Raw genomic sequence first — 14,223 nt, forward strand, 5'->3', positions numbered from 1 at the left:
ACACCAACATTAAAGAGGAATTCACCCAGGTTTTCTCTAGTACTCGTATGGTTTTGTTTTTTACATTTAGATTCCTAAATTCATTCGAGTTTATTCTTGTGTGTGGTGAGATATAGATCTAATATATATTTTTTCCAAATGACAGCCCAGATGTTCTAGCCGCATTTATTAAAAAGTGCATCTTTACCTTAGTAATTTGAGATGTTACCTTTCTCATACACTGATTTTTCCAGTGATTTGAAGGTCTGTTTATGAACTTTCCCATTTTATTCCACTGGTCTATTTGCTCGTGCCCCAGTATCACATTTTTAATTGTAGATGCCTTATAGTATGTCTTAATTAAGAGGCCATACTTGATAGGGCTAGTTCCCCCCTAGTAGTTTTTCTTTTGCAGTGTTTTTTTCAGTTTTACCTGTTATTAAACTTAAAGGGAAACATATTCTTATGTCTGGCTTCTTTTGTTCAGCACTGATCAGTGTTCATCCATATTGATTTGGGTAGTTAGAGTTTATTCATTTCATGGCTCTGTAATTTTCCATTGAGTGAATGTTGCATTGTTTTCACTTTTATGATTGGTGGACATCTAGATTGTTTTGGGTTTTTGGCTATTAAGAATAGTGCTTTTGGGCTTCCCTGGTGGCGCAGCGGTTGAGAGGCCGCCTGCCAATGCAGGGGACACGGGTTTGTGCCTCGGTCCGGGAAGATCCCACATGCCGCGGAGTGGCAGGGCCCGTGAGCCATGGCCACTGAGCCTGCGCGTCCGGAGCCTGTGCTCTGCAACGGGAAAGGCCACAACAGTGAGAGGCCCGCGGACCGCCAAAAAAAAAAAAAAAAAAAAAAAAAAAAAGAATAGTGCTTTTGTGAACATTCTTGTAAATATATGTTACATTTCTGTTGATTGATCATACAGTATGCTTGTTTTACCCAGCTTTCCAAAGCAGTGATACCGATTTACACTCCTACTAGTGGTGAGTTTTTTTTTTTTTAATAAATTTATTTATTTATTTATTTATGGCCACGTCGGATCTTCGTTGCTATGTGTGGGCTTTCTCTAGTTGCGGCGAGCGGGGGCTACTCTTTGTTTCGGTGCACTGGCTTCTCATTGAGGTGGCCTCTCTTTGTTGCGGAGCACGAGCTATTGGCGCGCAGGCTTCAGTAGTTGTGGCACGTGGGCTCAGTAGTTGTGGCGCGTGGGCTCTAGAGTGCAGGCTCAGTAGTTGTGGTGCACGGGCTTAGTTGTTCTGTGGCATGTGGGATCTTCCCGGACCAGGGCTCGAACCCATGTCCCCTACATTGGCAGGTGGATTCTTAACCACTGCGCCACCAGGGAAGTCCACTCACTAGTGGTGCATTTTGATTAGAGTGTTCATTATTATTTTCTTTTAGCTTATTGTATGGTTGTGTAGTAGCCTTTAATTGTGTTTTTAATTTGTATTACCCTGTTGATTAAGGAAGTTGTGCACTTTCCCACGTGTTTACTGTCCTGTTGTTTGAAGCGCTTCCTCAAGCCCTCAGCCCATCTTTTCTGTTAGGTACTTTGTCTTTATTGATTTTCTGGCTGTGAATACTAGATTCGTTAGATAGATATTAGCAGGTTAACTTTAAAAGCCCAGATTTACATGAAAATAAGTGATACTGCTTCTTTGTTTGTATGGAAGAAGTCCTAAGTTTTCATAACGAAACAGCTTGCATTCAGACTGGTATATTTACTTCTTACCGAACCTTGATCTATCGTAACTGACACCGTAATAAGCTAAGCCTCAAGGTGCCTGGTCTGGGAACCAGAGGGAGCTGCCTGGTGGAGTGTGCCCAGGTGAGGCTTAGCAGTTGAAACACAGCTTGTTACTTTGCCTTAGACATTTTGTGATTTGTTTAAAATAGTTTTAGGGTTGAGGTGAAGTAAGGAGGCTGGTTTTAAAGAAATGTGGCCTGTCGAGTGTACAGATTTGCTGTTTTCCATTGAGTGCTTTGTTAGAGAAGTATCATGGTTTTTCATATATTTCATTATTTAGAAATTGAAAAGACTTCCTAAAACTTTTTAGTTTCCTTTTCTTTTTTTTTGAAAATCAGATAGTGATTTAGTGAGGAGGAGGAATAGCCAAAGAAACTCCAAAACCAGACGTGTTAACTACCCATTCAGGTTCCTTTAATAGGTTAATTATATTCTTCATTTTAGCAGCTAAAGAAAGAATGTTCTTGATTTTGATAAGAATTTGATGAATTTGCTCATATATGGTAGTTCAGAATATGACTTAGATGTTCTACTGCCCAAGGCAAATGTGGTCAAGATGGCATTCTTTTGTACCTAGCAATTTTCAGCTCCTTATAAATCTTGTCACTACCATTCCTTTTTTTTTTTTTTGCTCTGTGAATATTTATTTATTTTTAATTTAACTGTAGTGATTTACAAGATTGTGTTCCAAGTGTACAGCTTCAGATTCTTTTCCATTATAGGTTATTATAAGCTATTGAATATAGTTCCCTGTACTATACAATAAATCCTTGTTGTTTATCTATTTTATTTAATCCCTGGATATATACCCAGGAATGGGATTGCAGGATCATATGGTAGCTCAATTTTTAGTTTTTTAAAGAACCTCCATACTGTTTTCCATAGTGGCTGCACCAATTTTCATTCCCACCAACAACGTACAGGAGTTCCTTTTCTCCACTCCCTCTCCAGCATTTATTATTTGTAGACTTTCTGATGATAGCCATTCGACAGATTCGTGAGGTGATACCTCATTGTAGTTTCGATTTGCATTTCTCTAATAATTAGTGATGTTGAGCATCCTTTCATGTGCCTCTTGGCTATCTGTATGTCCTCCTTGGAGAGAGATCTGTTTAGGTCTTCCACCCATTTTTTGATTGGGTTGTTTTCTTGATACTGAGGTTTATGAGCTGTCTGTGTATTTTAGAAATTAAGTCCTTATCGGTTACATCATTTGCAAATACTTTCTCTTAGTCTGTAAGTTGTCTTTTTGTTTTGTTTGTGGAAAAACTTTTAAATTTTGAGTTAATGTTAGAGAAAAGTTGCAGAAATATTAGAGTTCTCTTATATCTTTCATTCCACTCCCCTTACGTTTTACATAACTGTAACTGTAGAACAGTTATCAGGGATAAGAAATGAACAATGATCCAATAACTACCCAATAGTTATTTGGGTAATAACTAAATTACCCACCACATTTGAATTTCGCTAGTTCTTCCTTTTTCTCTTCCAGGATTCCACTTTGCATTTAGTTGTTCTTTTTGGTGTCTGACTCTGTAACAGATCCTCAGTTTTCCCATTGTCTTTTATGACTTTTTGAAGAGGATTGGTTATTTTTTAGAATGCCCTTCAGCTTGGTTTGTCTGATGTTTTTTCATCATTGGAATGAGGTCGTGCATTTTTGGCAAGAATACTATAAAAACCATGTTGTTCATCATCTCGAGGGGTTCGTGATATTGATCTGTCTTATTATTGGTAATGTTTACCTTGGTTAAGATGGTATTTCTCCACTGTAAAGTTACTGTGTTTCTGTAATTTATAAATATTTTGGAGGAGGTAAATTGGGGCTGTGCTTAATTTAACTGTTAGTCCTCAAACATTCACCCACTAGTTTTATCATCTGTGGGTGGATCTTTATCTGCAACAGTTTCTGGAGTTTGGCTGATGGTAATTCTGTTTTTCCCTTTTCCTTTCACATTTAATTGAAATTCCACTCTAATGAAGAGCTGTCCCTTTCCCATTTATTTATTTGATTACATCAGTATGGAGTCAGGGGTTATTATTCTGTGGGTTAAAGTCTAATGTTATTATTTTGTTGCTTACATTATTCCAGCTTTGGCCTTTAGAAGCTCTTTCAAGCTGGTATTCTCTTGACAAACCCCCATAGTTTTTTGAGCAGTACCTTCATTTCTAGTGCCACATGATATTCCAGGTTCATGCTGCATTTCCCCTGACCCAGCCCTGCAGCCAACCCCTTCTCTGAGAAATTCTGGTTTGTTTTATTAAAGACTAGTATTTAGAAATTAAGATCTCCATGCTAGCTGTGCTCATTGCAGTCTTTCTTGCTTCTAGGCTCTCAGCAGACAGAGCTAGGAATCCTGTAGGCATATGCATATCTACAAGACTCTTATTTCTGTATCTATCTGCATGTATTGAAAACCACGGGTTTATACTGATACCTCAGATTCCGATCTCACATCATAGAGTTCAGTTTAGCCTCCCTCCTTTTCTTATTTACAGTTTTTTTCTCCAGCAATAGAAACCCAGCTCTCATTATCTATTATTTCTTCACTTCTAGTATACATGGAAAACAGTTTAAATTTTTTACCCATTTCTCCCCTCACCCCTGGAGAAAGACTTTTGTATATATGGAGGATAATATATCATGGAACAATACTGCTACACAAAAAGATACACTCAGAAATATCACTTCCTCATCTATGCTACCCCATTTCCTTTCCCCTTTCTACCTGGAAAAAATTTGAAAGGTCTTTTTATCCCCTTTCAGCCATTAGAAAATGTCAACCTAAAAAGTTTTATTTTTGATAACTGGAGAGCACTAAGTTTTCGAGGGTATCTGTAACTGTCCCTGATGAGAATTTCTCAAGGTTTAATGGTAATTTATTTAAGCTGATATTCTTTTGTAACAGGGAAGAGCTAAATCGGACTCCACCGTTGGATCTGTTTCTTGGACTTTAACCTTTGCTTTTTGTTGCCTTTGTTATTATAATCACACATAATGGCCTGCCTCAGGGAACCCTGCCCACCTGTCAGTTGGCTGCAAGAAAAAAGAAACTAACACATCCCCTCAATGGCGCTGGTCATTCCAGGAGATGTTTTGCAAGACTGATGGCCCTTTTACTTTACTTCCTCCCTGCCTCTCCTTCTCTGATTCTATAAAAGAAACTGGCATGCAGACCCCAATAAGATGGTTTTTCAGAGACAGTAGTCTGCCACCTTCTCGGTCTGCCGGCTTTCCGAATATTCCTTTGCCTCAACACCTCCGATTCATTGGCGTGTCCTGTGGCGAGCAGAGGGAGCTTGGACTTGGTAACACTTTCACTTTGATCTTAGGATTTTGGCAAATATAGCAATTTATCTGTGAAGTTACTTAAGCAAATCTCTAGCTTTGATCAACCAAAAAAATTCTAGGCCCACCTGTGTCTTTCTTCCAGCTCTTAATAGTTTCTAATCCTCTCCATCTCATCATCTGTCTCCTGAATTGTCAGCCAAGGAGTGAACACACAATAAAGTATTTGAAAATTTAACTGGTGTTGAGAATAGTGGGATGTCAGATGCTCCATTTACTTACTTTCTGTTGAGGCTGTCATCCCACAGTTGCTGCAGTGTTACTTTGATCATTATTTTTAGCTCTTATGCTTAGTGAGTTCTTATCCTGTTTGTGAGATTTGTTGAATTCCCTGAGTGTCTCCGAGAGCACTCTTCATTTGACTTCAGATTTATCTTTTTTACTCTCTCTTGGACAGGACGTCTCCATTTTGAGAGTTTACTTGACAGCCCTTCAGATCAATCCAAATGTATATTTTTCCCACCTTTTAGCACTTACACTAGTCTCTTTCTTTGTACTTTATTTGCATAGCAGTGATCACATTTGAAATTAAATGCTTAACTGAAAGGTCAAAGAGGGGCAGGGGTCATTTGTTTTATTCACTAAAACTTAGGTTGTACTTCTTAAGTTCCTGGCTCAACCTTATCTCAGTAGGTAATCTTGCTTTCTATTTTGGATGGAAAGCAAAAAAACAAAAACAAAAAACAAAACACTTCGGAGGGCAGGAGAATTCAGAAACAATTCAGCATAACAGCTTTGCATACAGAAGAAAAACTCTGAGCCACCAGTGTTACCTCTGTCTTTGCTACTTGATATTCCTACTGGGGGACCACAAGTCATCAGGAAGGAGTGCTCAGTGTTCTTTATTTAAGACATAGTACTGAATAAACTATTTAAAGTATATATTTGATATGTAAGGGTCCAACAATTTAAAAAACATGAAAATTTTATTCTTTTATGGTATCTTCCATTTTTATATTTTGTTTTGGTGTATTCTCTGGACAATAAATGACATTTTTGTATTAGTTCCTCACTGGCTGTTCCTTTTCAGATTCCTTAGGTTCTTCCTTTTTTCCCCTCAGAATATTTGTGGTGCACAGGGTCATCTTAGTCCTTTGGTAATTGGATCTTTTCTCTTGGATTCAATACTACCTTGTTGATTACTCCTAGATCCTTATCTGTGCCAGATCTCCTATATCCACCTGCCTACTGCCTGTATCTCTGCTTCAGTATTTCCACAGGCACCTTAAATTAAAGGTGACTAAAACTGAACTTGTAATCTCTTTTTCTGCTGGCTTTTTCACGCAGCTGCTCAATTCAGAACCTGTAACAGCCATCTTTAGCTCCTCCCCTATCTTTACTTCCACTTTCTAACTGGTCTCCCTGCCTCAACTCCCTCTTCCACATCACAGCCATCAGAATGAGTCCTGACTATGGAATATGACAGCCTAAAGTTCCTTAGTGTCTTCCCATTGAGTTTACAGTCCTTAGCGTTACATTTGTTACAAGGCCTGTTGGGATGTACTTCTGCAGCTTCTCTTTTTATTTTACCCTTTCCCTATTACACAAATGGTACTGTTCAGCCACATCAAAGCCAGCTTTATGTGCAGCATCAGCAGCCTTGCTGATACCCTGTTTCTTCTCTGGAAACATCTTTCCCCACTTTCTTTCCTGGTCATCCTTCAAGCTTGAACTCAGATGTTTCTTTCTCGGGGACTCAGTCTCCCATCTTCTCGGCAAGCAGTGTCTTCTCCATCCCCCGTGGCACCTTGTATACACATTTATCTAGTGTTATAAGCCTCTCCTTGATTCCTTAAGGAGGAAGAAGGACCTATTTTTGACCTCTACAGCACTTAGCATAAATGTCTGGATTGAATAAATGAATGGATTGTTTTTAAAATTACAGCCATAAGGATAGTAAATTTTAACTGGCTATATACGCAGTGAATATTAAGGAGTTAAGATTTTCCTTCATTTGGAGAACACTGGCTTTATTCCGTCTTGGATTTTGTCTTCTCCCAGTTATAAGTTCATCCCTTCTTGTCCGTTCTTGTGTTCTCCTGTCTTTTCCCCACTTGATCTGTAATCAGCCCTAAAGGACCAGTGAAACTGCCTAGAATTAGGATCTTAAGTTTTGGCAGGAAGCCCTTTAGAGTTGGTGATCTGAGTAGTGTCTTTGCCAGCTGGAGCTTAGAACAAAGAAACCAAACAAACTCTTGGCACTCTCTGAAATGCAGCTTTTTGCTTTTTCAGAAATTGTGATTCTGGTCAGTTGACACTGACTTAGAAGTGTATGTAGAACTCAGAGTCCAGTGGCCACGATTACAGTTCCTCTGGATTCCTACAGTAGTGCTTCACTAATTTTTGAATTTGCAGCCTGTTTGGAATTGAAATTACAGTCTAATAGAATTTTGGAGCTGGACAGGACTTTTTACTTGAGATAATGTCATACCATTCCCTAAATGAGGAACACTAAGTTTACTTACCTAGTTAATGGCAGATTTGGGCTGTGATCTTGATATTTCTGGCTTAGTTCATTTTCTGTTTAGCAGCATCTTTCATAGTTATAGGGAATGATAGTGCTGTAATCATTCTTAGAGGAGTGACACTTTTTTACTTGCGGTCTCCCCACAGCCTAAATGTTTTGGGAATGAGACTATTCATTTACCAGAAAATCCTTCTGCCAGTTATGCATTCTGCTTTTTTTTTTCCAGTAAGAAAAATGACAAGTAAGCAATTTTACAATAAGGATGATGTTTCAAAAATTATTTGAATAAGTAGTAGATGAACATAATAGAACATTAAAAAAGGTCTCACAGTGAAAATGTAAGATTCCCTACCTCCCTGCCCCAATTTCTCTTTCTCCACCCCAGAGGCCACTTGTTTTTTTAGGTAGTCTTTCAAAGGAAATCCCCTTTCTCCCTTTTCTAAAGTATCAAAATTTTAGAATTAAAATCTCAAGTATCAAAATTTCGTAAGTATCACATTTAGTAGTACTAAAAGTTTTTTATACCCATTTTAGCCTTCAGTTTCTGAGTGATTTAATAAGAATCTCCTCTCACCACCTCCCAACATTTTATGTTCACTTTCAAACATAGCAAAGTTGAAAGAATTACAGTGGGTACTTGAATCCCGTCAACTAAGATTTTACCATTATATTTTACTGTATTTGTATTCTCAGTTCCTTCAGAACTCCTCATAAAGTCTGCCTAGTTATATAAACAACCATGGATAGAATTTTGCTGCTTTTGCCACTGAAGGGAAACCAAAGGCCTGAGAGTGGAGAGAGATGGAATGGTCCATGGTTTAAACTAGTAACACTTTTTTCTCTGTGTGTGTGTTTTAAATGATTAGGATCATCAAGGCATAACAACTTATTTATATTATGGATTCAGTTGCTTTAGAGCACAGGTTAAGAGCTTAACTGACCACCCTTTTTGATGTTTCATTCTCTCGGCTTCTTTCTTGCACATTGGTCTCCCTTCTGATAAATCAAGCTAATACGGCTGTGTTTGGCTTTAATAGAGAAGGGAGCTATTGTATTACCCATTTTGGGGAAGCCATTGAGTTGGTTGAGTTGTGTACTTTTCTGAAGAAACACTAATTTTGATTGGAATGCTGAGAACAATTGTTTTAGTATTTTATTTTTCCCTTATATAAACAAAATAATCTAAATTTCTCTTATTGTACTCCTAGAAGCTTGTACATTAAGACCTTATTCTATAAATCCCTTACTAACAGGATACCTTTTTATAATTAACAATAAAACATAAAAGAATCTTAAATATTACTTGATTTTTCCTAAAAGCAAAGTTAAAAATAGATATTTGAAGTTTCAAGTGGGATTTGATGAATGTGGCTTAAAATATTTTGGCAGTTTATTCTGACTGGGAATGGAGAAAGGAAAGCAAAGAAAAAAAACCTAATGAAAAAAATATTACCCATAATCCCTTCACTTTGAGGATGATTTGTGTTAACATTTTGTATATCCTTTTAGCCTTTCTTTTCATATTCACGTTTAAACAAAGGATAACAATATACAAGCCATTTCATAATCTGCTTTTCCTCCCTTCACATTAAATGAATTTCCTCATTTTGATTCATATTCTTTTACTAAATGGTAAATTGTGTGGCCATTAAAACCATATGGAGGATGATAAATTTTCATTCCAAAGAACATGTTATGGAGGTCCTCTCTGGTTATCAGATCACTTTCAGTTTGCACTGATAGGAAAGGAATTAAAAGGGTAGTGAAGCAGTGCTGCTGGTTTAAGAAGTAGATCAAGGCAAGACAAGCTTAGAGCCATGCAAGCAGTTCTCATTTTTAATAAGTCAGCTAAGATTGGACAAACTGGCAATTGCAGATATTTTTATCCTGTATATTTTAGTAGGACTCTTGATGTTTAGCAGAATTACTCATATCATCACTATGTCACATTGATGGAGGTATATTTTAAAATACATAAATGCTGGTCAATTTTTTAAAAAAACAAAACAGCTTTGTTTCCAGCAGAGGTCTCATTAAAAGGAGGTTTTGCTGCACTTGACTGAAAGATTGAAACAAAACGCTGGTTGACAGTTCTTATCTATGGGAGTGAACAGAGGGATCCTTTCTCTCCCTCTCTTATTCATCTGGCAGGAAAGTTAATCTAGTTGCTTTGTATTTAGGGAAGCAGGCTTTCTTTATAGGGATTCCTTTTCTAAAGTGGTATTAATGTTCGATTAAAGTTGCTGTGGGAAAGGAGAAATGGGCCCAGGGCCCCTTGGTGGACATGTTTTCATGATGGTAGTGACAGCAGTGCAGTAGAAAACAAACCTTATTTGTGGAATAGACATTGATAAGGCTGGGTGACAAGTGATGTCCTGGAAGCATCGTGCTCAGCATTCTCACTTCTACCTTACCTTGTGATACCTCTGAAAAAGGCTTTAAACAAATTGTAGATATATATGTTCAGGAACCGCAATTTCAGAAAATCGTAACATTAAAAGAGATTGAATTACTTTAAGCCTCCAAGAGCAATTAACCCAATTTATAAGAAATTTACTTTGAATTCTTTAGTGTCTATCTCTTAGATAGTGATTTATTTCTCTCTTTAGTAAAAAGTTCTTGACAGGAGAAGAACCTGAACTACACTGACATTTGAGCACCTACCTCTATTGGAGCTTGCATCACTTTTATTTTAAGGCAGTTCTTTGGGGCAGGGAGTTTGGAATTGTTTATTTGTTTTTCTTTTTTGTTTCTTTTGTGTGTGGCATGGGCATGTGTGCATGATATGTATGTTAGAAAAGCCTTTTTTTTTTCTTCAGGGTTATAAACAAAGCTTGAAGATAATTCTGTAGTAAAATTGAAACTAGGTGGAGCAGTAATGTTTTAACTGATACTGAAGCAGCCGTTGACCAAACCTATGAAATGGTCTTATCTGTTTTCCTGTGATACATGTATTTATAATTACTGAGTTCAGAGGTATTTGACGTTTCCTTCCTTTGCACAACATTAAGGAATACTTCTAAATGTTTTATGTGTTGTTCGTTAGATATTTTAAAATACTATTCCAACTTCTGTTCATTTCTATCTGATGTTAAGTATAAAGTTGCAGAATTAGCTTGAGCACTGATTTCAGCTGGCATGAAATGAATATAGAGTGGCATCTGTCCAAATTAAGTTAAAAACAAAGGAAGTTCCTGTGTGTAATTTCCTGTCTCTTACAACAAAAACAAAAGCAAGCAAAAAACCTTCTATAATTATTAAGCTCTTTTTAGAGTATCTAATATTGAAAGTATGAATTTTGGTATTTTACTGTGCTAAATTGTTTGCTAGCTGTTCTCATTCACTTTATTAGACATTTTCCTAAAAGATAATTATTGTTTTTCTTTTCCTTTATCAGAACACAGCAATGGAGGAAACAGCTATATGGGAACAACACACAGTGACACTTCACAGGGTGAGTTCTGTTGGAGTAAATAATCTGTGTGTAGGTCAGGATACTGGCAGCTTTTGAAAACAATAGAGGAAAGCCAGATGTCAGGAAGCCAGAAGAAAGGGGAAGAACTTTTCTATATTCCTTTGTTTAAAATTAGAGTTGCAATAAATTCTTTATTAAGGTCAAAAGTGAACATGATTACTTTTTCATATATCCTTTTGGTTGTTATTTGTGTATTGCTGTTTTTAATCATGACTTAAGAAATTAAGTGGTTTATTTTTAAAAATTTGATCAGATAAAACGCACTGTATTTTCGTGTAAATTGTAAACTGTTTCAGCTTTTCTGAGTAATATGTATGTATTGTAGGCTTGGGGTTTAAAATTGAACAGGGTCATGCGAGTAATAAAATCTTAAAAGATACTGCTTGATTTGAAACATGCAGAGCCAAGCTCTTGCTTAAGCAATTGCAGATGGACAGAGAGCAAATTGCAGTGAGCTGGGTGAGAGTAAGAGCATTTTTGGACTTCCCTGGCGATCCAGTGGTTAAGACTCTGCACTTCCAATGCAGGGGGGAGTGGGTTTGATCCCTGGTTGGGAAACTAAGATCCCGCATGCCACATGGCACTAGAAATAGATGGAAAATTCTGGAATAAGAATTAAATAAATAATAGCTTAGAAAAAAATAAAGAGCTTTGTCTGAAATGAGACTGCCCTGAATTTGAATCCTACTGCTGCCTGCTTCCCTTTAGAAATGAGCAAGTGACCAAACCGCCTTTAAAGCATTAGTTTTCAGTGTTAAAAATGGGGCTTATGCCACCTCATGCTTGACATAAAGTAGTACCTCCCATAAATCTCTCCTTTCCTCCATTTGAAGAGAGCTGAATCTACTGATTACCCTTCTCCTTAGAGAATGTACAGAAAGAGATTAGAGAATATTTAAATATTTTACACTTACTATTTCTACCAGCTATATCCATTACTAGGAAAATGGAAAGGGGGAAAATCATGTTCCTGAAACACCCTGCACCTGACTGTCTCGTGAATCTTTGAATCTACACATGATAGACAGTGGGTAAATTAATTATTAAAAAACTGATTTCAGATAAGACTTTTTTGTGTCTCCCTGAATGGGGAAAGAAATCATTAATAATACTAACCTTAACTTTTAATTTATAAAGCTAAGGTATGGCTTGAATTTATTTGAAATGTGCTGATAGCATATTTAAATCAGATTAAACATATACCATCATACCTTATAAATGTTTAATTGGCTGGTTTTTATAGAATAATTTGGTGTTTTACCACATTACATCTATTTTCTTAATACCTTTATTATTTTTATTGGTATAATTTACACACAGTAAGATTCATCCTTAGTGTACAGTTCTGAGTTTGACAAACTCAGCATTTAGTCATGTAAGTCATATAACCACCACTACAGACGATATAGGACAATTCCATCGCCCTGAAATTTTCCCTTCTGCCATTTGTAGTGAAGCCCCGTCCGCTTACCCTGAGCACTGAGTAACCACTGATGTGTTTTCTGTTCCTGTATGCCTGCTTTTTCTCTCATGTAGGTGAACTCATACAATACATAACCTTTTGAGACTGGTTTCTTACACTTAGCCTAATGCACTTGAGATTTCTCCGTGATGTACTTATATCAGTAGTTCTTATTGCTGAATAGTATTCCATTGTATGAATGTAGAATAATTTGCTTATTCATTCTCCAGTCTTGGTACCCTGGGGTGGTTTCCAGTTTTTGGTGATTGTGAATAAATCTCTAGTGTACAGGTTTTTGAATGAACATAGCTTTTCATTTCTCTTGGGTAAATTCCTAGGAATGGAATTGTTTTTAGTTTGTAGTTCTCTAAAGACTAATGATTTTGAATATCTGATTATGCACTTATTTTGTAATCCATTATTTTCTTTGGTAAAATGTGTTCAAATCTTTTACCCATTTTTAATTAGGTTTTTTGTTTTCTTATATTGACCTTAAAAATGGGTTTACTTGGGATCAACAAAGAATTGCAATTCAGAGTCTGCAGCCACTGCAAGACACAGTGCAAGACCCCAGCAAAAATAGAACTCTTTTATAGAGGGGAAAAGGAAGTTGGGAGGGCTGTGGTAAACAGAGTCCATTGGAGGAATTGAGTCCAGAGTGTAGTGGTTTTTCATTGGCTAAATTGTGACAGTCTGTCATTGGCTGAGTTCTTGGCAGGCAAGAAGAGGAAGTCTTTCTTCTTGCTGGGCTCTGCTAACAGCACAGTGCATGAGTGCTCCCCCTTCTGGCCTCCCAACTCTATTTTTTTTTTCTTCACTTTTAATTTTTTTGCAGTTCGCGGGCCTCACTTTTCTTTTTTTTGCGGTTGCGGGGCATAGGCTCCGGATGCTCAGGCTTAGCGGCCGTGGCTCACGGGCCCAGCCGCTCCACAGCATGCGGGATCCTCCCGGACTGGGACACGAACCCGCGTCCCCCGCATCGGCAGGCGGACTCTCAACTACTAGGCCACCAGGGAAGCCCCCAACTCTATTTTAATTGAGGTTTCTGTTTATTAATTTTTATACTTACTGTTTTTTTAAACTGTGGTAAAATACACATAACAAAATTTGCCATCTGTCCAGTTCCTTTGTCCATTTTTAAATTGGGTTTTATTTGTTGAATTGTAGGAGTTTTTATATATTCTGGTCATTAACCCCTTATCAGATATATAACTCATAAATTTTTTTTTCCCATTCCATGGATTACCTTTGTACTCTGTTAATTGTGTCCCTTGGTGCACAGAAGTTGTTACTGAGTTTTGAGTTTTGAATATCTTCTGGATACAAGTTCTTTAATAGGTATTGTTTTGCAAATATTTTTCCCAGTCTGTGGCTTGCCTTTTTCCTTCTCTTAACAGTGTCTTTTGCAGAGTATAAGTTTCAGATTTTGATAAAGTCCAATTTGTTTGTTTTTGCTATTATTGATTTTGCTTTTGGTTTTGTATCTGAGAAGTCTGCCAAACCTAAGGTCCCAAATATCTTTCCTGTTGTTTTCTTCCGGAAGGTTTTGTTTTGTTTTTGTTTTGTTTTAATTAAATTTTGTATGTATTAAGATTTCTTTCTAGGGGATTTTTTTTTAATACGGATGTCCAGTTTTTTGAACAACCATTTATGAAAAGGTTATCCTTTCTTCATTTAATTGCTTTCTCCCTTTGTCAAAAATCAGTGACCATATATGTGTCGGTCTTTCCCTAGTCTC

The 14,223-nt window shown here is 37.0% G+C and overlaps 1 protein-coding gene across 1 annotated transcript in view; it reads left to right on the top strand.

Moving 5' to 3' along the window:
* TJP1 (tight junction protein 1) overlaps positions 1–14,223 on the top strand; it is a 116,470-nt gene that overhangs the window by 15,160 nt on the left and 87,087 nt on the right. The window contains exon 3 of the mRNA XM_007450273.1: positions 10,946–11,002. Within this exon, the coding sequence (XP_007450335.1) occupies positions 10,946–11,002 (57 nt within the window). The remainder of the gene's footprint in view (positions 1–10,945; positions 11,003–14,223) is intronic.

This window comes from Lipotes vexillifer, unplaced genomic scaffold (assembly GCF_000442215.2).
Source record: "Lipotes vexillifer unplaced genomic scaffold, Lipotes_vexillifer_v1.1 scaffold688, whole genome shotgun sequence".
NCBI classification, from domain to species: Eukaryota; Metazoa; Chordata; class Mammalia; order Artiodactyla; family Lipotidae; genus Lipotes; species Lipotes vexillifer.